This window comes from Crocuta crocuta, unplaced genomic scaffold, assembly GCF_008692635.1.
Source record: "Crocuta crocuta isolate KB4526 unplaced genomic scaffold, BGI_CrCroc_1.0 scaffold506, whole genome shotgun sequence".
NCBI classification, from domain to species: Eukaryota; Metazoa; Chordata; class Mammalia; order Carnivora; family Hyaenidae; genus Crocuta; species Crocuta crocuta.
The window spans coordinates 1337400-1361844 of record NW_027528991.1 but is presented as its reverse complement, the minus strand read 5'-3'; the positions used below and the strand labels follow the sequence as shown (position 1 = coordinate 1361844).

The following is a 24445-nucleotide window of genomic DNA, read 5'->3' as shown; positions in this document are numbered from 1 at the left end:
CTTCCCCCCTCCCTCCCTCCTCCCCCCTCCCTCCTTCCTTCTTCCCTTCCTTCCCCCTCCCTCCCCGCCTCCCTCCCTCCTTCCTTTCTTAACACAGGGACCCCCTTCTGTAGCTTCATAAATTGGATTAAGGTTTAGTGTGTCTGTCAGTCAGACATGCATCCAAACTTTGGAGGTTCTTTCCGAGATTTTGCATTCTCTCGGGGGCCACCGCCGCCTGCCCCCGGTGACCTGGCGTACCCCCTCCCACTCCCTCTGAACCACAACAAACCCTAAGACATGGGGGTGGGGAGGCAGTGGTGTCCTGCAGCTGCTGTGTAAGGTCTGTCTGCAGCGTGGCCCTTCCTCCCGACTGGAAAATAAACTTTAGTAAATGCTCACAAAGGTCCGGGAAGGTCCTGAGTCCCAGGAAGGAGACACCACACATGTGCCGCGGGCCCAGGACGGGGCCGTTGCACGCTGGGACATGGAAGAAAGCACCGCCTTCCAGGCCTAAACCCGGCTTCGCTCTCCTTCCCCCGCAGGTACGAGCAGCCGAAATGTGACCACACGGCCCGGGCTCACCCGGCCCGGACCAGGGACCTGTACCAGGACCGCCCGCTGCAAGGTGAGCGCCTCGGCCGCACGGCGGAGCGACTCCGCCAGCAGGTGTGGGCGGGGAGGGGTCCCTCCGGCTCTGTCCCCGGGGGCACCTGCGGGCGGGGGCTCCCACGGGCACCTCGCAGGGCAGCGCCCGCGGCCGGCAGGGCTGAGACCCGGCCTGTGCGAGATGCGGCCGCTGTCTCTGAAATCAGAACCTCTGCACCAAACGGTCCTTTAATTGTTTTACCTGAAGGGAGGTAGTCGTTCGAATGCTGCTTTCTGACGTTCCTTTACAATTGAATCAACAGTTCAAGGAGCTGAAGTTTAGGTTTTAGTAAAACCTGAGCTCAGTCTTTGTATCAGGTGCGTTTAATGGCAAAGAACTATTTCAGATTAAACAGAGGCAGTGAGTTCGATCTTACAATTGTTAAAAATACGTTCACGAAAAGGTGTCTTTGAGCAAAGAGCACGTTGAGTGTTCCGGACACACCGGAAATTATTCCTCCGACGGTCACGCCTACAGCCTTGCCTGGGGTCTGCGTCTCCCGGCGGGGGAGGTACGGGGACCAGCGCTCGGGCTCGTGTCCTGAGATCACGGCGTGTAGAGACGGAGCTCTGACATGATGTGGAGAATGTGATGGCATCAGTGAGACGCTTCAAAGCCAGTTGCTAGTTTGTTTCATTCGGGTCTTTTTTTCTTTTAAGTGTCTCTAGATTGTGTGTGCTTAGCTGATGCCGCAGAGGCCGAGGACATCCTGCTCTCAGGTCCTGAGCTCCGAGCACACGCTTGATCTTGGCCTTCCACAAAGTCTGTGTCAAGTCCCCTTAGGAAATGCCGTTCTTGCCTTATTCATGCTAGTATCAGGGAAGAGGGTTTGAAACTCCGACACGTAAAGATGTTTTCCTTTCATGAGTAAAGATAGAAAAGACTAGAACATCACCTGGACGCACCCATCGTCCATCCAACAACACTGGGCACCACAGCTCCTAAGACAGAGGGCGCAGAGAGGGAGGGAGGCGGCCGCGTCCTCAGCGAGAACCGCTCTGCCGTCGCCCTGCTGCTGAGGTGTCTGCCTGGGGGGCTTCCCCGGCTCCAGGCCCACCCGGTGTCTGCCTGCGGACGCAGGTCCGAGGAGCCTGTGGGAGGCACGGCTCTATGGCACAGCGTTTCTCTCGGGGGGTGCTCAGCCTGCCTTGTGTTTCAGGCATCGGGGTCCTTCCTCAGTCTTGGGAGGGGGAGAGAGGGAGAGAGCAGCGGCCAACACGCGTGCGGATTCCCGGCTAAGCGCCTCGTGTCTACATGGCGTCTCACTCTTAGGAGGAGCTCGGCGAATGGCTGAATCACACGCTCCTTCGTGCTCTCGGACCAGAGGGAATTCTCTCCCTCTGTCACCGGGTGTGATCTGCTGCCTCAGTGGTGCACCAGCGTGTCCCTCACAAGAAGGAGTGAACCTAGCACGTGCTGGGCACACGGGGAGCCCGCGGCCAGGCTCGCTGTGTCCAGCCGGTCCTGCCCCGTCGCATGAACGTCACGCAGATTGTTTGACTTTGGCTCTGAGGGCCCACGACTCTTCGCGTTCCCTTATTTGGTGGGAACCTGCGATGGGGTGTCTGGTCCATGTGCTCGCGTCTGGCCTGGCTTTGCTGCCCGGCAGAGGAGGCGCTATGATGAGAGAGGGCTCCCTGTTACTTCCTGGTGGTGGTGTACGTGGTGGGAGGCGCCCTCCCTGGCGGGGTCCACACCTTAAATATTAGACTGGGTTCTTGATCCGGGATGGGAACGGTCGTTTGTCCCAGGGGAGCAGCCGAGGGTCCAGTTGAGAAGCACGGCGACACCTCACCAGCTGGTGCGGCGGTCACAGCGCCGTCCAGACCGTCAGGGAACGTCCCGCAGCTCGAGGGCCTGGCCTCTGGGCCCAGTAGCGGGGAGTCATTGGGCTGTCGCGGCGAGGTCCCCTCCTGGCTCACACCGTAAATAAAAACCAGCCTCCAGGCACACGAGCCACTCGGTACCATTCATGGCCACTTAATCATTTTGATTTTTGGAGATATTTATCCTTATTAGGAAAAGACAAGTGGGTCTTGAAATGACTCCAGGATAGAGGCTATTCTTGTCGAGAGGAGAAAACTGTTTCCTGAACAGCTCAGCAGCAGGCCCATGGGCACACGCTTCAAGCCACATTTAGGCTGATGCGTTTTCTTCTTAAAAGGTACAGCTTTCATTTTAAGTGGCTTTCTAAGCCCCGGCCGGTAAGGGCCCTTGATTTTCTAAGCCAGGCTGTAATTTTCTCACTCGCAGCCCATGTTTTTAGAGGGTTTGTTGATCTCAGGTAATTATCCCCACGGTATGCGGGGCAGTTAGCACATCCCCAGCTCTCACGGGGTAATGCTGAGTGATAATGTCATCTTCGGAGGCCAGTGCTTCCTTGTGGAAGGAGGTCAGGACCCTGCTAATGGGTCCCCTGTTGAGACCTGGGTCATTACTGTGGTCTTTTATTCCGGAAGTTTCCTTGCAGCATGTGTCAGAGCATCCTGAGAGGAGGAAGCACAGAGTGTGGCAGAAATTTTAAACAAAGGCATTAAACCACTCCTGTCCCACCTGTGAATTCATCTGAGTTCCTCCTGTCCTGGCGTCTGTCCGTCACATCTCTTCACGCACCCCCCGCTGACCTCCGCCTGCCCACACCCCTGCAGACCTCCGTTCCGGGGTGGCGGGAGCAGAGCCCTGCCCCGGGAGCATGCAGCATGCAGCCGCGGGGACTCAGCCCCTTCGGGAGGCTGTCCCCGGTGCCTGTCTGCGGGACACAGCCCACCCTGTATGTTCCCCTGGCCTCTGGGCCGTGCGGGCCGTGTGCAGATGTCGCGTGCCCTCGTGCTCTGAGGGGGACTCAGCCTCCCAGGGCCCCGCCGGCTGGCATAGCACTGAGCATGGAGGGGCTGCTGCTCCGTGCTGAGGGACACCGGACCTCGACTCGGCCCGCGGGTTTGCTGATTGTACGGTGCGCAGTGCGAGTCCTGGGTGCCTGGGCTCCTGGCGTGGGGGGAGGGCGGCCTGAGGGACGGAGCCCCCGCGGGCTGGCCGCCGCCTGGAGGGAGGAACCATGAGACTGAGGGACCCATCCCGTGGCCCTGAGCCCCCCGGACGAGGTGCACACGCTTACTGTGGGGACGAGATGCGGCAGGCGCCAGCAGCCGGGGGCCCCGTCCCTCAGAGACCCCAAGAAGGGAGCTAAACAGCACACAGGCTCTGCGAGTCTATGGAGACGGAAATCCCTTCGAGCCCTGGTGACTGTAGGGGTGCCGTCCCTGGCCTCTGACTCCACTAGGGACCCAAAAGTCAGCCCTGCGTCTGTCTGTACAACCTTAGCAGTGCTTTTTGTTTTCAAAGTTAATTCTGATTTTCTGAGGTAAAGATAAAATGATCCTTTCCTGGTCCTGAGACTAACAGTGTGTGTGTGTGTGTGTGTGTGTGTGTATGTTTCTGTTTGTACGTGTATATGTATGTATTTGTGAGTGGATATGTGTATACATGTGTATATGTATGTGTGCATGTGCATATGTGTATGTATGTGTTTGTGTATATGTGTATTCATGTGTGTATATGGATGTGTATGTGTGTATGCACATGTGTATGTGTATATGTGTGAATACACCCATGTGTGTTTGTATGTTTATGCATGTGTGTATATGAAGGTGTGTATTTGTGCATGTATGTGTATGTGTATATATGTGCATATGTGTATACACATGTGTATATGTGTGTATATATGTGTGTATGTCTATGTGTATATGTGCATATATGTGTATGTGTATGTGCATGTGTGTATGTGCAGGCACATGTGTATATGTGTATATATGTGTGAGTGTGTATATGTTTGTGTGTCTGTGCATATATGTGTATGTGTATATATGTGTATGTCTGCGTATGCATGTGTATGCATGTGTGTACGTGTGTGTACGTGTGTGTGTGTAGGCACACACCACATCGTCTCCACTCCTGTGTGGATGGACACACGGGCTGCCTCCCTGTCTCACCTGCTGTAAGTAATGTGATCAACAGGAGGCACATCTTTTCAAATTAGTGTCTCAAGGTTTTCACTTTTCTTGGGTGAACCCCACCTTGTGCGCTTATCGGGCCGCAGGGGCCCAATCTGTAACTCTCTGAGGAGCCTCCACACTGTCCCAGCAGCAGCTGCACCCGTCTGCATCACCCCCCCCACAGCGCCCGTGGGTCCCTTCCCTCTGCGCCGGCACCAGCCCCCAAGCTCCCTTTCACGTGTCTGTTGTCTGTTTGTTCGTCTTCTTTGGAAAAATGTCTGTTCAGGTTCTTTGCCTGTTTTTAATCAGATAATTTGTTTCTCTGGTGTTGATTTGTGGAAGTTCTTTATGTATGTGTGATGTTAAGGGAACTGAGTCAGAGAACGACGATTACCATATGATTTCACTCATATGTGGAACTTCAGAAGCGAAACAAAGAAAAGAAGAGACAAACAAAAAAAACCAGACNAGAGGTATAAACATTTACATAGGAAGTAAGGCACCGGGCACAGCTCAGGGAGTACAGTCGGTAAGATGGCAGCGCTGGTGACGGGCGGCGGCCTGTCGCGGTGCGCGCTGAGGCACCCGCGGGACATCGGACCCGACGGGAATGCAGCGGCGCGCGGTAGCTGGGCTCCAGCTGAGCAGAAGGGTACCTGGACCCTAAACTTAGCCTCGTCCCAGCTGCTGCTGGACCTGGAAAACTCCAGAACTTACCTTTCTTCCAAAGTGGACTCGGCAGCCTTCAAGTCTGTTCCAAAGATAAGACCAGATGTCAGTATTTTCACCCACTAAAGACGTCACCATTGTGACTTTTATGTCAGATCACGTAGCGAATTCGTCGGCACACGTCTGCTAAACTTCAGCCGGGCAGGGGCAAAGTGTTTCATTTGAGACGGGCAGCCCACTATCCCTGCAGACGCAGCCAGCTCGGGGTCGTGACACACACGCCGTGCCCACTGCGGCTCGGGCTGCCCGGCGCCGTCCGCGGTCAGCCGCAGCTCAGAGAGGCTGCTCGCCACGTGCCTGCCAACAGGGCCCAGGACACAGTGGGGAGGAGGTGAGCGCGGGTGCACCGGGGAGGGGGATTTAGAAAACACAGTGTTTGCCGTGAAGAGCTGTCTGGTGGCCTCACGTTAACCATTCGTGCTTGTGACCTCGGTGTCAGGGTTTGGCTCTGGGTTTCTGGATGTGACAGGGGACTGAGCAGCAGTGCCAGTGCTGGGAGAGAGACCGGAGCTACTTTATGTTTTGACCAGTGATCTTGACGATTTAAATACCAAGTTAAATTTGTAAGTGAGTAAGATTACTAAGGCCTTTAGGGGCGCCCGGGTGGCTTAGTCGGTTAAGCGTCCGACTTTCGCTCAGGTCATGATCTCATGGTTCGTGGGTTTGAGCCCCGCGTTGGGCTCTGTGCTGACTGCCAGCTCAGAGCCTGGAGCCTGTTTCAGAGTCTGTGTCTTCCTCACTCTCTGACCCTCCCCTGCGCACGCTGTCTCTCTCTCTCTCCTAGAAATAAATAAAACATTTAAAAAAAAAAAAGATTACTAAGGCCTTTAAACACAAATTGCGTTTCGTAGGATGTGTGATGAAGAAATGGGCCATCGAGTCCAGGTTTACTGAGGGAAGGGTGTGGAGTAAAGACTTGGTGACACAGGAATCCCAGGACAAGTGAGAACACGTGATGCCAGGACACCGCATCTGCGGGGACAGCCTGAGATGCCGGCCCCGCCCCGCAGGTGGGTTTCAGGGACTCACCGCGAGGCCCCGCCAGACACAGGGCACACGGCTAAATGGGGCTCGTATCCAGTACAGGACCCACGCTCCGCGGGAGCAGAGCCTTCCGGTGAAACCTTCCGTGAGTCGGAATGGCGTAAAGAGGCCATTCCTGTTAATTTATATGGAAGAATTCCTGAGCGTTCCCAGACCCAAGACTCCCTGTCGTAGGCCTTTCTGGTACCTGAGGACACATCTTGCTACAGACGCACAAGCTGCATGGCCGTGAAGCCCCGGTGCGCACAGACACAGGCCGGGGCTCTGGGGGCTGGACGTGGGGATGCTGATGTGGCCCCCGGGTGGGGGGCACCTGGTNGGCCCCCGGGTGGGGTGTGCCTGGTGCCCACCTCCCCTTTGCCCGCAGCCCCTGTGCCCGCTGCATCTGTGCCCACCAGCCCTGTGCCCGCTGCTCCTGTGCTCGCAGCCCCTGTGCCCGCCGCCCCTGTGCCCGCCGCCCCTGTGCCCAGCGCCCCTGTGCTCGCAGCCCCTGTGCCCGCCGCCCCTGTGCCCTCCAGCCCTGTGCCCACCTCCCGTGCCCGCAGCCCCTGTGCCCGCTTACTGCGCACCGACCCTGGGGTGTTGGCACTTTTCACCTTGTTTCCATTCCTCCCTCTCAGACCGCCTTGGGTCAGTGAAAAGGGGTCCTAAGGTCGGTCTTTGCTGAAGGTGAAGCGCACACTTAGGGAGCGGGCCCCTGCACGTAGTGTCTCAGGAGAGCAGCGCTGGGCGTGGGCGGGCGCAGGTGTGCACGGGCAGGGCCTCAGCAGTGACCGCTGAGCCACACCTGGCAGGATTCCCGCAGGATTTTTATTAGAATATTTATTCAGCTCAGTTGGTATTTTTTCTCCATTTTTAAGAGAATGAGGAGAAACTGGAGGAGGTTTGGTGGAAAATTGTGGGAATTACTCAGTCACAATAAAATAAGAACAAATAAAAGCAAGTTAAAGAACCAAAGAGGGTTTTTTTTTGTTTTTGTTTTTTGTTTTTTTGGTCTTTACATGCAAAGGAAAGAAACATAAAGGTCAGCTGGAGATTTTAAGTTACTTACAAGAAGGTGTTGGGCCCTTTTTCCATTTATTAGTACTTCGATAGCTAAACAAAATGAAAGACCGTGAAGGCAGTCCCCTGTCTGAGTCACTGAATATAAAGGGGGCTTCCTGTGCCTAAAAGGGAGTTGAGAAATCTAGTTCGCGATAATCTTTGGATGAAAATGTACTTTAAAAATGCAGGGGGTGGGACGTGGGGGGCTCATTCGGTTAAGCATCCGACTTCGGCTCAGGTCATGATCTCACGGTTTGTGGGTTTGAGCCCTGCGTCGGGCTCTGTGCTGACAGCTCAGAGCCTGGAGCCTGTTTCAGATTCTGTGTCTCTCTCTCTCTCTCTCTGCCCCTCCCCTGCTCATGCTCTGTCTCTCCGTCTCTCAAAAATAAATATAACATTTTAAAAAATTAAAAAGAAAAGAGCTACTAAAAATGCAGGCAAGTGGAGAGACCATTTCTTCTATAACCTCTCTGATGGGTATCTGTGACTCACTGATCAGAGGCAAGCTCCCCCTGCGCAAGCCACACAGCTACTTGCACACGCAGCCCTGTTCCCAGCGCGGGTCCCGTCGCGTGTCCCCAGCCGCGCTCCGCTCTGCCCTGGCCGGGTCTCCATGTGGCCTCCGTCCCTCGTCCGCACCCGCAGCCGCGGGATCCGGGAAGACACAGACCTGTCGTGCGCCGCTGCTGGTCGTGGGGTCCCCGGCTGCCAGGTGGGTTCAAAGCCACATGCGTGTCACAGAGGCAAGGCCATCGCGGCCCATCCCTCACCTTCCCTCCTCTCCCCGCTAAGAACCCTGGACCCCAGGGTTCAGCCGTCGGCTCCAGAAACGGAGGCACATGCATCTCACAGTCTACGAGTGACGCGGCAAGGGGCCGCTTCCCTCCATCACACGAGGCTGGGGTTCCAGGCACCACCCCTCCTGGCTGCCCAGTGAATGGGGGAAGATACTCTGAGAGCTGGGTACAGTCAACCCATTTCCTGTGCAGGAGAATGGACAGGTTTCCCCACCCTGGTGGGCTCGGATTTTATTGGTGGCAGAGCCGGCCTCCTGGGAGCAGCCCGCTCGCACGTCTGCCCGCGCCATCATGAGCTTCTTCGTGAGTTTTGACTACAAGGCCCCAGGTTCAGGTCTGCACCGGGCCCTGCAGGTGAGCTGGGTGTGCTGTGTGATGACGCGCCCCAGTCACCTGGCGTCTGGTCATGAGGAGCCGCAGGGGAGTAAGCGGTAGCAGTGGACGGGCCAGTGGGACGAGGGCATGGACACAGGCTGTGGGTGGGACGCGCACCAGGCAGAAGAAGGGTTCGGGGAGGCTGTCGCCGTGGGCACTTGGGGGCGGTGCGTGGCCAAGAAGGCGGTAAGAACGTTGGAAAGTCATGTGAGCCGCAGCTACCCCGACACTGGTAAACTGGGGCTCCTGAAATAGAATCACAGTGACCGACGGTTAAAAACATGGCCTGGCTTTTTTTTTGCCTTTCAAGTTTTAAATTTATAAAATTCACAGCTTCTAAGCTGATTGCTTGTTTCTCGATGTAATAGCACAGTAAGTGTCTTCATCTCAGAATATCCAGGCATTTGCTGAAAGAGCTGAGAAGCCAGTGTGGGTGACACCTCGCCTGGGCCCTCGGGAATTCCCAGGGGGCGTGGCCCAGCCGACACCCACGGCTCCGGCACCCAGAGTTACTTGAGAAGGAGAAGTCTGAGTTTTCATCGAAGGAGCCGATTAAACAGGCTCTGGGGCAGGAGGGGCCCTGTGGGTGACACCGGTACACTCGATCCTGGTTGGTTTGGCCTCCGCTGCTTTGGAAGTGGCGGCTCTGCGGGCGTGAGGGGGTGCGGGCCGGATCCGTGGTCAGCATGAAAACGCGAGAGCCAGACTAACTGCCGCGGTAGAGCCGTACTTCACAGACGGTTTACAGAACTCAAGAGGACAGACTGTTCTCAAACACCATTAAGTGAGTTAAATTCGTCGTTAAACAACTGTTATTCCGTGATAAGCAGTTTTGTCCAAAATAACCACTCGGAAACCCTTCCAAGTATGGCGTACGCTTGAAAATAACAAATCTGCCTTCAGCTGGCCTGCAGCCCCCTTTCCTCAGCTCCGGCCGCCCGCGGAGCTGGTCTGGGTTTGGTGACGTTCTGCCCTAACCGGACCGAAGTGCCGCCGTGCCGCAGGCTCACTAAATGATTTGCTGCAGTGAACGGCAGAGGCGTGGCGCCCGGAGCGGCGTCCGCGGGGCCCGCGGGGCCCGTGCGCCTCACAGCCAGCGTCTGAGCCCTTGTGGGATTTGGTATCTGCCACGGGGGTGGGGGCCACAGAGTCCTACGCCTTTCGTGGTAAACGCCAGCCACCCCGCCCCGGCCCCTCCCAAGATGCCCCGACCGCTGCACCTGCTGGTGGTGTGTGCAGACGGGCTGGGGCCCGGGGAGGGCTGCCGGGGCCACCTGCCCTTCCTTCTTCCGGCCCTTTCCTGAGTCTTTCTTGTACTTCTCACTCCCCTCCTGGTCCTCCTGTTTCTGACCCCGGAATGGGGCCGAACGCCAAAACCGTGTGCCTTCCCTGTCTGACGTTCTTGTTACCCTTGGGAATTGCTTTCTTCGCCAGTGTGTGAGCAAAGATCCGTGCGTGCCTCTCGTGCGGATGGCCCCGTGCTGGGGGCTGGGGGATGCGCAGGGACTTAAGACCCAGGTTCTGTACTTGGGGAGCGAAGGCTACAGTGTATGACCCCAGCAGGGATGCTCTTAAACGAGAGAGCAACATGATAAAGAGTTAGAAAAGTTAAGGAATTGGAGGTTGATGCAGGATGGGATTTCCCCTTTAGGTCTAAAGATGTCACGGTATTGTTCTTAAAAGCTCTTTTCTGGGGGCACCTGGGGGCTCAGTCGGTTAAGCATCCGATTTCGGTTCAGGTCATGATCTCAGGGTGCGTGAGTTCAAGCCCCGCGTCGGGCTCTGTGCAGAGAGCCCGATTCAGATCCTCTCCCTCCCTCTCTGCCCCTCCCCCACTTGCGCGTGCTCTCTCCCAAAAGTAAATAAACATCTTAGAAAAGCTCTTTCCCAGGCTTAGTGTCGGGTCAGGAGCATTTCTCCCAGGGCCCAGGTGGTGCTGCTGTAGCGCGGGCTCCCCGGCCGCTGTGCGGTGAAACATTGCCGCTCTCCCCGAAATTCCGAAGGGAGTGCACACGGGCAAAATCCAGTGATCAAAGCTGGACATTGGCCAGAGCACCGGTTATTACTTCTAGAGCACAGGCCCGACTCGGGGAGACGGCACGGCCGACAGTGGAAGTGAAGTTACGGTCTCCCTGATAACTTAATTCTCCAGGAATTTCAGTGGACAAAGCGAGACCGCAGTGCCCAGAGGCACAAGCTCCTCATCAGACTCCTGGGATGCTCCCAGATGGCCAGCGAGCGGAGGAAATGTTCAAAACCTGCTTCATAATGAAGAACAGCAGGCCATGGAAACTTCTAGAATGTTTTGCCTGACAGGATGATTTAATTTTGTTCTTAGCTCTCTCCTGACTTGTCAGATCAAGAGCAGTTTTTCAGAAAACTCACTGTTCTCTGCCTCTGACAGAGGAGGATAAATGGGCCGTTCCTTGGATGTCAGGTAACTTCGACATGCCTGAGAGAGATTTTTCAAGAGTGATTTCCCACAGACTGCATTAGAGCTTGTGTTCTCACTCCATCTTTTTCTCTGGGCTTTTACTTATTAAATTAATAATAACTTATTTAAAGTCCACAATGTCCTTTTTCCAGAGGACAATCTGAGGCATCTGTGTCTTCAGAGTCAGACATCTTGGGGTCTGACCGGTTGATGTAGAGTCCTTGAATCTAGGAAGTTCTAGATTTCTGATTTTTGCCAAATAGCACTTTGGTAGCATCGTTTAATATGCTCTTAAAAGTCTAGTCAAAGTCAATATTTTATTTAACACTTTACACTGCTAAATAATGACCACTTGTTACTTATATCAGGTAAATCTGTTTATTCAAATGCAAGGGGATAGGAGTTTTGTCTTTGTGATTTCTCTAGTGAAGAAATTATATTTGAGGCAAAGAAAGGCATACAGTGGGTATCAGGAAGACAAATAGGTATCTGTGCCTGTCTCAATTCCCTGTGACCCTCCCCTTCTCTTCCTGTCACGGCATGTCATTTGTTGATGTCACTTTTTATTGCAAAGTGAACCAACTCTTGTGGCACATACTATCTTCCCAGAATGCACCAGCCCTCGAGTCCACTTCTGCATGATTTCTGGTTGACCACTTAGCATCTGAACGCGACAGCAGTGAAGCAGTTGCCCTGTGTCAAGGGATCCAACAAAGAGTAGAACAATCCTTGTCTTCCCACCGTTAATTGAAGTTCTTCCTACCTCATGGCATTGTTTCTGATGTCAACACCTCTACGCAGAGTGTCTTTCTCAGAAGAGCAGCAGAGGGGCACCTTGGCGGCTCGGTCAGTTGAGAGTCTGACTCGATTTTGGTTCAGGTCATGATCTCAGGGTTCGTGGGATTGAGCCCCTCGTTGGGCTTGCGCTGACAGAGTGGAGCCTGCTTGGGATCCTCTCTCTCTTTCTCTTTGCCCCTCCCTTGCTCATGTGCTCTCTCTCTCTCTCTCTCTCTCTCTCTCAGCATAAATAAATTTAAAAAGAGAGAGAAAAGTGGGGGGGCGTTATCCTGAGACTCGTGAGAGTGTGACCCTCACCTCTGAGCACAGGACAGTTCCATAAAGCAGGGAAGCTCAGGATGCAAGAATGAGTGTCCTGATAGCCGGCCTCATGAACACTGGGACGAGCACACTTTTCAGAAGCCGTCTCTACAGATGAGGTTTTCATTTTCCTCCTGTATCTGGTCAGTGACTTAGCTCAAGTTTTACAGAAATGATACAGATTCAATGCTCTCTTTCATTGATGCGTCCCTATAGAAATTCCTTAAGTACAGGGAGCCAGAGAGGCTGTATTCGGGAAGCAAACGAGTCACCACATGATACTCTAGAGGAGAACACAGGCCGGAGGTTTGGTGGGATTCAAATCAGGTTCTGGTATGGAATTTGGACTACATCCCGGACAAGTTTTGTATAGTTAATTTTTTATTAAAAACACCACTGGCAGGGCTGTGGATGGTGAGTCAGAGGTGCCCAAGACAGAATCACAGTGGCACCAAGAACCACAGCAGCATTCACGCCGCCGACTGTCGGCTGAGGATGCAGAAGGCGTCAATGCAGAGGCTTTACACCCATCAGTTCAGTCAGTCTTTACGCGGCCCACAAGGAAAGGTCGCTTCATCTGTGCTGTAGATGAGTATATTGACATGAAGAATCCCAAATCGGTATAATTTAGACCTCACCACAGTGTTTTAATGAGCTACCTTTCCTGGCCAATCAGACACACACACACACACACACACACACACACACACATTTACAGGGATTTTACTATAATGAAGCTCTTTATAATATGGCACTCGTTATAAGGTGGGCTATACGTAATGCCTTCTGTGACTTGTTATTAAAGGGACCAAAATAAATTGTAATATAATTATTCTTCCATGACACGGGGCCCACACACAAACCCCATCACCTCCCCCAACAACCACCAGCACCACCACCACCACAAACACCATCCACGTCCGGTTAGAACGAGGCTCAGTTTACCGGAGTTTGTACAGAGGCTTCTCCGTGTCCTCCCACTTTCCTCCCCTGGGGCTCCTGCGTGGGGTCTGCCTGTGGCGTAGCAAGATGCCTGGGACCCGGAGCCACGAGAAGGCGGAGCGCCGCCAGGTGAGGGGGGTCCTGCCCCGCCTCTGGCTTAGGACGAGCACGTTGGCGGAAGGATGGTCTTGGGAAGCGATGGGCCCAGAGCCCCCTTCCCTTACACCCGTTGAGGTTTCCGCCCTGCAGAGACTGCGGGGCACTAGAGAGGACGGTGTCCTGCGTAGCAGCCAGGCTGGGCGCTGCTCCGAGGTGAGGACCTTGAGATCCAGAAAGGTTGTGTGACTGGCACGAGGTCACACAGCCAGTGTGCGGCGCCTCTTGGGCTAAAAGTCCTGCCTTCATCTGTGTTATCAGGCTCTTAGTTTTCATGGTTTCAGGCGTTTGTTTTCACGGTTACGGTTTTCATGCTCTTTCTTTGTTACCTATTAACCCCACGTAGTGCAGGCTCAAACCTGGGGGGCAATCACTTAGCCATAAGTTTGCCACCTGGTTTTGTGTCCTGCCTCCTGGAAAGCTTACTTTTCCTTTGTGAGTGTGCAAGGGTGTGCACACGGCAAAGGCGGGCTGAGATCAGGGCCTCCGTGGCCCCTGGGCAGAAGGATGTGGCCCACGGGCCAAGCGTCCTGCCCTCTCCAAGGTGCCCTCCTTCCGTCCGTCAGCGGAGCCAGCTTGTGGGCCCAGGGCCGCAGATGGACAAGCTCTGGGTCTTCTCAGTGCGGAAGGCAAGGAGCCCTTGGAGAAGGAAGTGAATTCTTTGTTTGCACTTTTACTAGCTTGTCACACACCTTCTTCGGCGCTGGTGTGAAGACGTCCATCTGGCTTTCATGTCCCACAGGCATTGTTAACACAAGAGCTGCCTCACTAGGAGCACAAAGAGCCAAGTCTGTGACTCTGGCAACTGGAGAGGTCACTCAGATGGGCCTCAGAGGCGCACGGTGCGTGCTTGTCGCATCAAAGAGCTACGTCCTTACGCTGGCCTGGAGAAGAAGCCTAAGTTCTAGAGGGAAGACGCCCCCCAGTGTTGGGGAGGCCAGCTCGCCTGCCCCCTGGCGGTCTGGCCGCGCTCGGGGCCCATGTCCCTCAGGGTGTGGAGGCTGCCCTGGCATGGGCTCAAGCAAAGGGCTGCGAGCATCTGAGCTCTTACGTGGCCTCTGCTTTCCCCTCTTTAGAAATAATTGGCCATGTGTGCGGGGTTTCTGCAAGCACGCCTCTGATTACCCGAGGTGGCTCGGGAATGTCTGGGGCACAGCTGCGTTTTTTTATACGTCCTATTAAAGAATGAGAATAGACATAGTTAATAGGACTTGGCCATAGCATTTCCACCAACGTGCCTGTGGCCACTCGGGTTTCGTCTTTGCTGGCTTCAGCATTCTCCGGCTGTCTGCACCGTGGGGGCCATAAAAGGCATGGTCCCTACTCTCTCATTACTGACCACAGAGAACGGCTATAGGTTAGTCATTCTAAAAAGAAACATTACCATTTACTGGTGTATAGTTGGCAAACCTGCATAACTAGCAAACCAGTTCTGTCCCCTAAGCATGTTTCACAACCTACCTGTCCGAGGGGGTCCCCAGAATCCGCACCTTTACTAGGATTTGTGGTAACGGCTGAAGGAGATGTTTAGCCACACCTGCTCACAGCCTCTCATAGGCCAGGACTGTGGCTGCAGACAGTCAGGACCTTGATCTCCCAGTTCTGTGGTCTCGAGCGGGCCCCAGACTGCCCTTGGAGGGGGGGTCTTCACTTGCCACTTCTGTGAGTAAAGAACATTCTACCCGGTGTGTGTTATGGTTAGACGCCTAACTGATGTGATTCTCAAAGCAAACAGTTCCTCATTTAACCAGCTGCAGAGAGATGAGATCAAGTCCATGCCCTCGGCCTCTGGAGTAGCTCTATTTATCAAACTCTGAGAAAACAGAAAACATGCATGAAAGAGATATACACTATTTTGATCCTCTTGCATGGGAGCTTTGGGGGAGTAGTGAGGTGAGTGTCCGTGCAGACCACTCGATTCTCCCTCCGCAAGAAGAGTTTCACAGCTTCCAGCCGTGCCACGGGCCGCGGTGGGCATGTCTTATAAAAGCAGTCCCGGGAAGCTGTGTCCTCTGTCAGGACATTGCGAGCATGTGGCCAGCGTCACCGTGGGGCCCATGTGTCAGGGCCCGTGTGTCACCAGCGAGTGGCACCATATCTCCCTGTGGTCTGTCATGCTGTGTTTCCTTCCGGGGAGCCGTCCCTCAGATGCGTGGCTCCATCCACCCAATGTGCCTTCCGTCTGTCAGCCCAAGTCTACTTTCTGCCAGCCTTCTCCATCCTTGTTCCCTTTCCCTGGGTTGATTTCCTTCTCATTCATTTAAAACTTAACCTTGCTGGGATCGAGTGCAGGTCCCTGGCAAACCGTAGCATCCCGGGAGGTTCCATAGCAAATCCATGCTCATGTGAGCCCACAAACCCCAAACCATTTCTCATCTGTGCTGTCCTGTAAAATCGGCTGATTCTATTACGTTTCAGAAGAGTGAAGATGTACAGGGTACAGACTGACACGGCCACGGAGCGTGGGAGAGGCAGCTTTCTCTGATGTACTTGGTTGTACTATAGTCGTAGGCACAGTGTTGACAAGGGAAATGTGTCTTAACGGGAAGTACAGGACCAGTGATTCTGGCCGTTCAGGGCTGTCAAATCTAAGCAAGGGGTTAGGTTGGGACTTTCCCAAGCCGATGGGAGGCTCCGTCGCTGCACAGGCTCACGGGAGGCTCTGGCTCTCGGGCTGTGGTCCTGGTGCCAGGGGAGGACGGCCACGGGTGTCCGGTGAGCGCCACCGTGGTGGCCGTGTGGCTGTGATTAACCGCCACCCGAGGGGCGTCCTGCGCGTGTCTGCACACAGCCTGTTCGAGCTCTGTCCCCATTATGTTGAGGAAACAAAGCGCCTGCAAAAGTCCTTGGAAACAGAACAGTAAAATCCAGTTACCCTCCGGGGAGCGCGGTTGGCCGTCCTGCGGCTGCCTCTCAATAGACACGCTGGGTTGTAGGATGTTTCTGCCTTAAATTAATATTCCCGGAAAGAAATCACACACTGAAACACTGAGTGAAAGCGTTTCATTCCAGAGTGAAACTGGACATGTTTCTCCACGGGGCCGTCTGCTGGAAGAGCCTCCGGGGCCACTTTGGAAAATCTGCCGGAGACAATAAGCGTGAGGCTGCCTTTCGATATTAGGAAATGAGTGGACTGTGTGATTTGGAGAAACGGCCTAGGTCTGAAAATCTGACACTGGCGGCACATATCCAGGATAAATGACGCTGGGGGCCGCCTTCTGTCCGCCAGTCCTCAGGCCCTCACTTGTACTTGCTCAGTTAGTAGGGTTTCTAGAGGGTTCACTGTCAGCTCCCTGAGCTACAGCTCGGGTCCTCAGCAGGGTCACTCTGGTGTTGTCCTGCCCTTCGTAAGTGCCTCCCGAGCCCTGCCCGTGGCTCCTGGGTGCCGCCTTCACGCACCCTCGGTGTGCCTGCTGCGAGGGCACTCACCCAGGGCGCTTGTCCCGCAGGGATGGCGCGGAGGCCCAGAGCGCCAGCCTCCTGACCTGGTGCGGCTGCGGTGTGGGCGGGAAGTGGGCCTATCACCGAGGGGCGTGCGGGTCATGAGGGCGCCGTCCTCAGCCCCGAGGGCAGCGGTGTCTGCGCCTTCCCAGCTGGGAGCAGGGGCCCCTGACCTGCGTGCCTGGTGCAGTCGCACCTGTGACCACAGTCGCACTGCATACTCCGGACGTTGGGGGGAGTGCACCCTGCTCTCTGACACGCCCCCTCTGTCTTCTCTTCATTTTCCTGTATGAAGACGGAGAGGGGAGGGGCCTGGAGAAGTCCTCGGGTCCCTTCTGAAACAGGGCTTTCGGCGCTCCGCTTGCCCAAGGGCTCTGGGTTCTGTGCCTGGCGTCTCCACGGGGGTCAGGCCCACACGGGTGCGTGGGCTCCCTGAGCCCTGGTTTCCCAGGCGTTAATTAATTCAGTGTTTGTCATCAGGGAAATTCCGATCCAGCTGGGATTATGACACATGCGTCATTTAGCCAAATTTCCGCAAGAGGGACCCTGCGGGGGCACGTCGCTGTGTGTGTTTAGCGCTGTGGGTGCCGCAGCCCTGGGGTCCCCGAGAGTCATCAGGAGGCGGAAGCGCTTGCTCAGACCTTTTATTAAACAGATGCTCTGCCCAGTGGGTGGCTGGGCAGGTTAGTGAGTGGAGCAGAGGGGGTGGGTCAGGCTCAGGAGCTGATCCCGTGGATTTAAGGCGCCGTGTCTAGTGCCCGCCATCGTTCACGGCTCCCTGTGGCCATTTTGAAAGCCCTGCTGAGGCGTAGGTGTTGCCAGTGGTCGTGAAGCTGACCCAGGCCCTCGTTGAAGCTCAGTCATCCCCTTGAAAGTGGCAGGTGACTTGGCGGAGGACTTTGAGGAAGCGCGGTGCGCCGTGGGGCCGGGCTTCGCCTGAGGCTGGTCTGCGCTGGAACCTCACTGCTCAGGACCCTCCGATCAGGAAGCTGCATAAACCCCTTGCTGGGGGAGTGTCTTTTTCGTCTGCAGCTCAGGTGTTTACTTCAGCAGCCCCTCCTCATCACAGACTGTTCAGTAGAAAGAATCCAGGCACACACGGCTTCCTTTCCTAAACTCAGCACAAAGCTGTCCCAGCAAAACCAGTCTGAAGCCCTGGGGGTGACCTGCATGAAGCGTTTGGCACTGGGCTTGGTCTCCGTGGGTGTGTGGCTGCTGGTGGCATCGGGAATAGAGAGGAGACGGCGGTTCATGTTCGCTGAACTAGGCAGTTAAGCGTTCCTGAAGACGGTGAGCTTTGAGCTACTTTCTTTTAAACTTTATTTATCTTGAGAGAGAGCAGGGAACGGGTGGAGAGAGAGGGAGAGAGAGAGAGAGTCCCAAGGAAGCTCCACGCTGTCAGCACAGAGCCCTACACGGGGCTGGATCTCATGACCCGTGAGGTCTTGACCTCAGTCAAGATCAGGAGTTGGATGCTTAACTGACTGAGCCACCTAGACGCCCCTGAGCTGCTTTATTAAAAATGGGGAAGGATTGAGTAGGCAGAGAACAGACGGTGTTCAGGGCTGGGGGGTACGCTCCTTGAGCAGCAAGGCTCCTGTGTAAACTATGGGCTCACAATTAATACACCTAAGGCACGTGTTTGGGACGAGTTTGTATTCAAGGAAGACAGATATTGATGTGGTTTCTTTGGTTTTGTTTTCATATCCCATTGTACCGTTAGTTTTTTCTAAGGAAGATAAGATTTCCAGTTACAGTCATTGATTGCGGCTCCAAGGGATACGTGCAATCTTTTCTCCAAAGTTCTGCCCTTTCCCAGAAAACCCATGCTCCCGAGCAGGCTCGTGACCGCTGACGGGGTGGGTGGTGCTGGCAGAGCAGAGGGACAGAGCCGCTGTCCAGCTGCCAGCACAGACTGTGGGTCACAGCCACAGCCTTAGGAGATCACTGTGCATCATAAGAATCATGCCTGAACACTCTTCCCCTCTTAGCATCTCCAGGCTTGATGCTTCGTTTCAAAAATGAAATCGAACAGACCTTCCAGCACTCTTCCCCTCTTAGCATCTCCAGGCTTGATGCTTCGTTTCAAAAATGAAATCGAACAGACCTTCCAGAGTCTTCAGACACCACCAGGTGAATTCTTGAAATGAAAGGAGACTTGGGGACACCTAGCTGATGAATGGTTGGTTGAATTGGTTAATAGTTAAAGACTGAAGTCAGGCGTACAAGAAGTAATATCCCATTATTAGTATCTCATTGTTATTTCATATTAATATCTCATTCTGATAGCCAGCACCTCCTTGATGAGATCGGTTTCTGCAGACTTAGCCACATGCACTAGAACGGGTTTTTCACAGTGTAGGTACCAGACATCAATAACTTTTGAATCCTTGACAGTTTATTTGTGAAATACTGTTTTTAAAAGTACAATCCAGGGGTGCCTGGGGGGCTCTGTTGGTTGAGCACCTAACTCTTGGTTTTGGCTCAGGTCATCATCCCAGAGTCATGGGATGGACCCCCTCCCCCCAACCCGAAGCGGAGCTCTGTGCTGACAGCGGGGAGCCTCCTTGGGATTCTCTCTCTCCCTGACTGTCTCCCAATCTTTCTGCTCCTTCCCTGTTCGTGTGTTCTGTCTCTCTCAAAATAAAGAAGGAAACTTTAAAAAAAAATAGAAAGCAACGAGTGTGTGCAGAACACCTGACACAGGATGGCAGTGTCTGGACCGTTTGCTAGGTGGACATTTGGTCCCGTCACTGGGTCCCGAGCAACCGGCTTGTTCTCTCCTCCAGCCCCGGACCAGCCGGATGCCAGGCTGTCATATGGGGGCACGGCTCCCTCTCAGAACAGCACCCAGCGGGGGTTTGCATGTTGGGCTCGGGGAACTAAGAAGACCCCATTTGACACCCTGGGTCAGCCTCTTCCAGCCAGGTCTCCATCTGGTTATGTATCCCCAGAAGGACAGGTCACTCTTCACCCTGAGGGCCTCCTGTTTGATCACGTTAGATGAGCCCACTCGAGGAGAGCTCAGGCCCACCAGCCACTGGGTTATCTCTTGGTTTGTAGTAATAATAATAGGGTTGCAGTGAGTGTCCTCATAGACCTGAAGACCTTTGTAATTTACACTGTATTTATAGTGACAAGCACTGGTTTGGCTCCCTAGGACGGTAGTGGGGTCTCAAGAAATCTTTCAGAAACAATCTCAGAAACACAACCCATTGGTGGGGGCATGGAGTAGATTCGGTGTAAGTCAGCTTCAAGCAGAGGGAGCGATGCTTCTGTAGGGTAGAGTCAGAATTTTTCTTTGAAGTGTCATAGGAACACGTATGATCCTGGTCACAAGATGACTAAGGCGTTCAAGTGGTGGAGTTTGTTCTTGATGGACGTTGACTCCAGGTGGGTTCTGAGCGCCTCTGTCTCAGTGACCGTATCTTTGAACAAAGACACGTTCTTCCTTTCGAGGCCGTCGCTCTGTTTTAGGGGCCTGGGGTTGAGGGAGGCGTCCCGTCTCATGCCAGGATGAAAAAGGCCTACTGAAGCGCTGTAGCTATTCACGTGTTTCGAGAATAACACTTGATAGTTATTTATTTTTTAGGTCTTGAAAACACTCGACCTAAGAAATGTTGTTGTCCTTTTGGGAACATAAATGCGTTTTTGCTCAGGAGAGAATTCAACCAAGAGTAGTTTTGTTCTCCTGAGTGACCCTGGCAGAGCGGAGACTCTGCCTTGAGTCAGGACGACCTTAGAAGGACGATAAAGATAATCCTGTTGGTGAAAATAATTATCCGAGACAGTGGCTCCTTGACGCATGGACACGTGTCCTCAGACACCTGCTCCGTGGCGGGTGGCCGGATGCCTCCTGAGCCTGTGGCCTGTGGGGACTGTGTGCGTCCTTGCTGCCCAGGCCACGAGAACCTGCCATGTGCTCACCCACACTTTGCTGTGGGCTCCCGGAGGGAAGAGGCGGTGTTTTCACGGCACGCACGGTTTATTGGTGGTCACTGAGTGATGAGATCGCTGTCTGTGCGAAACGTAGGAAGACCCAGAGACATAAACATTAGTCCTCGAGGTAAATATACACAGTTAGCTCTTCAACCACTCCAGTTCCCTCGTGCACATCATGGACTCTGATGGCCTTGCCCCAAGAGAATTAAAACCAAAGGCCAAGAGTTTCTGGAGCATCACAGGCAGAGGGACCCCTGGCATCCCCACCACAGCCCTGCGAGCCCCGAGGGGACGCAGGCTCTCCACGCGCTTCTTCGCGGGACTGATCCCAGAGTCCCACAGGCGTGGCTGCCAGCCCAGCGCCCATTTCCAGCCTGTGTTGTGTTACCGAATCGGAGCACAGTCACCAGCCCGTGAGCCCCTTTGTTTAGAATAATGAGAAATGTTGAAAATATGGAAATATGAAAATAAATATATTAAATATGTAAATACAGAGAAGATAGAAAAATTGGAGTTAGTACATAGAGTTGAGATTTTGTTTTTATCTTAAGACTAGAAAGCTTCGTTCTTTTTCCCGAAGGCTTGTATTTGGGAGGGGGACCTCACTCGTAGTCTCCAGCGTGGACTTAACAATGGTGAGTAGCCGTGGGCCTCGCAGAAGTCTGGGTGCCTCTCAGTGGCCAGAGGCCCCGCTCCTCACGCCCCGTCCCAACACAGCGCTCAGGCCCGGGGCTGGTTGTTCCCCGCCTCCTGCCATGGCCGCCAGACACAGCCCTGATCCTCTGCGAGGGCCGCTGGGCTTGGGGGACTGAAGCGAAGCCCGTGTCCTGCAAAGGAGGTTCTCTGCATGCTTGCTGTGCCGGCTGAGGCCCATTGAACCCAGGCCGGGCCCCCAGAATACTGCACCCTCCCCGATGCCCCTGAGCTCTTCCCTGGCCCACGGGCAAAGCCTGGCCCCTTGGACCCCCACAGTGCACATGGGACACTCGATCGTAAGTCAGACTGTGTCATCCTCCAAATCCCCCCAAGGCTTCTGGTTTCCCTTCAGGTAAAGTCCACGTGCCTTCCTGTGGCCGCCAGGACCCCACGCAGCTGGAGGGGGTCCACCGCTATCCTGCTGCTATGCTCCCCTCACGGTGACCCAGGGCCGGGCTGGCAGCGTGTGGCCAGTGGGGAGGGCCCCAGGTCTCTGAGCGCTTCTGCTCTGTACGTCTTCCCTCTGCATCACGGGAGGCCTTCCTTCACCTCAGCATCAGCGTTTGCGGCTGCTCCGATATTTTCTTTTCTCTGCCAGATTCTCTGTTGTAAACAATATCAAAGCAACTTTATTTCTTGTTTTTATAAATAACCACCTCCATCAATTTCCTATACCTTTGAAATAATAAACACAAAACCAGGCAGCCGGGACTTTAAACCAGTCATAGTTAGATGCTCGGAAGCTGATTAGCGTCGATACCCCTGACACCTCCCACCCCACGAAGCCACTTGAAACTGCAGGAGCCGTCAGTAGACCTGGCCCCTTCCGGTTCCCTGGCCCGGAAGCCCACGTGACACCAGGTGTCTGTGTTGGCTGACCTGGGTCCAAAAATACGGAAGTCGTCGTGTGATGATGTCTGAGGAAAGCACCATCATTCTGCTTCCTTTTGGTGGCACCCAAGCCCTGAGCGAGCCACGTGGCAGCACAGAAGTGAACGCTCGTTAGGGTGCACAGGGTGGGTTTTAGGGTGTGACTCAGGCGGCGTCCCGCAGATACCTCAGTTTGTATTTGAAAGAAAAAGAGAAAAGAAGAAACTAATTTCTATACCAAAAGTTTCTGGTTTTTAAAATGAGGACATTTCATAGAAAGCGAAGAACGTGTTCATCTTACGACTCAGCAGATGAAATGATTGTTAAAATGTCACAGCGTAAACCAGGCTCCCAGGACCCCAGTGCGTGGGGCAGACAGCGTGGCTGCGCCCGAGACCGGGGCGTGGCCGGTGGCCAGGGCGGCGTACTTCATGCGGCCCCCACCAAACCAGGATTAGTGCTCAAGTGTTTTCACAGAAATCGCACTGAGCACCGAGGATTTTACTTGGACTGTGCAGATGAATGGGCACCGCCGGGCTGAGCCGCAGACTTATAAACAAAGTGCCGTGGGAATTCTGCTCCGGCTTCGCACAGGGCAGCCTGGCTTCCTCTCTGTGATGCTTCTCCAAGTGGCTGTCAGCCGTGTGCCTGTGGACCACAGGACGCTCGCCCGGCCTGCCCCCTGCGGGGCCGCCCCTCGCTCAGCTGGACAGCATACTCGTGCGGACAACCGTCCCCGTGTGAACAGTGATTTTGTGTCACGTCGTGGAGCCTGCAGGCTGTGGTTTTAACAACACAAGATCCAGGGCCACTGTGCAGGGTGAGGAGGAGGCAAGCCCAGGAGCGAGGCCCGTGCAGGGGTGCAGCTTTGTCAGCACGTGGCCCCAGAGCTCCCTGCCGCCCTGGGCTGCAGGCAGGTCTGCAGGCCCCCGAGAAGCCCGCTGCCACCTGGCCTGTCTGCTCCCGGCTGGCGGCCCATCCCCAGGGAGGAACCCGACTGTCTGTGTGATGGCGGCCCGTCCCCAGGGAGGCTGTGCGTCTGTCTGTCACAGTGGCCCCATCCGGGGAGAGGAGCCCTGCCGTCTGGGGGCAGCTCGCTTCTGTCTCAGGCCTGTTGCTGCTTTCATACATTTCCGAGGACCTGATCCATTTCACGGTGACATTTCCATTCTTGTACATCTGTCACTTCCACGCAAGGAAAATTTACTCAATGGGTTATGAATTTTTTTTCTGTTTTCTTCCCATTTTGCATTTTCATTTGTCTTTTTTCCTCAGAACTATTTTTGAGCTGCAGCCCTGTCACCCAGTGACACCCTCATCGCAAGGTGACTGGCGAGGGGACCTCCTCTCTGCTCCCGGAGGAGAGTCCTCTCANACCGACCTGTCTTACCCGCCCCTCGACTCAGGGGGACCGTGGGACTGTGCTCCCCCCGCCCTACCCACAGTGAAACCCACTTCCCCCCTGATGCAGATGGCACCCCCATTCCTGTCTCCCCAGCTGTTACCCTCGGAGCGGCAGCCGTGTGCCCCCAAGTCTGGGGTAGGTCAGGACTGTGCACAGGCGATTGCTGCCACTGGACCCAGCGCCTTCGCGGGGCTCACCAGTGTCCGCGGAGCCAGTGCAGTAGCGTGAGCAGGCAGATGGTGTGTGTGTGTGTGCGTGTGTGCGCGCGCGCATGATCCCTGCTAACGCCGCCCAGTGCGGGACCAGATGTGCTCAAGGAAAGCCTTGCAGGTCTGGCGGCTTTGTCTTTGTGAGACAAATGCATTTTTTTATTTTCTTTATTTAAAATGAAGTTCAGGGGCGCCTGGGTAGCTCAGCTGGTGAAGCGTCCGACTTGGGCTCAGGTAGTGATCTCACAGTTCGTGGGTTCCAGCCCCGCGTAGGGCTCTGTGCTGAGAGCTCGGAGCCTGGAGCCTGTTTCCGATTCTGTGTCTCCCTCTCTCTCTGACCCTGCCCTGCTCACAGTCTGTGTCTCTCTCAAAAATAAGTAAACGTTAAAACAGAAACTTAAGCCACTGGCACAAAATGACCTGGGTGGGTCCCCCAAGGTCAGGCTCTGCCCGCGGAGCAAAGGCACCATCCTTCCTTAGAGCTGCTTTCCGCAGGCACGAGAGCTTCCTTTTGCCCCCAGCACGCCCTGCCCTGGAGTCTTGAGGCTGATGGGCTGTGGGATCGCGGGGAACGGCTTCTGCAGGTGCGGGCGTGGGGGCCGGCGGGTGGGGCACCCCATCCCCGGGGCGTTCCTGCCGTCGG

The 24445-nt window shown here is 54.7% G+C and overlaps 1 protein-coding gene across 1 annotated transcript in view; it reads left to right on the top strand.

Moving 5' to 3' along the window:
• The window catches only part of SMOC2 (SPARC related modular calcium binding 2), a 117382-nt gene that overhangs the window by 81030 nt on the left and 11907 nt on the right, over window positions 1-24445 (top strand). The window contains 1 exon segment of the mRNA XM_077757381.1: window positions 525-607. Coding sequence (XP_077613507.1) covers window positions 525-607 — 83 coding nt within the window.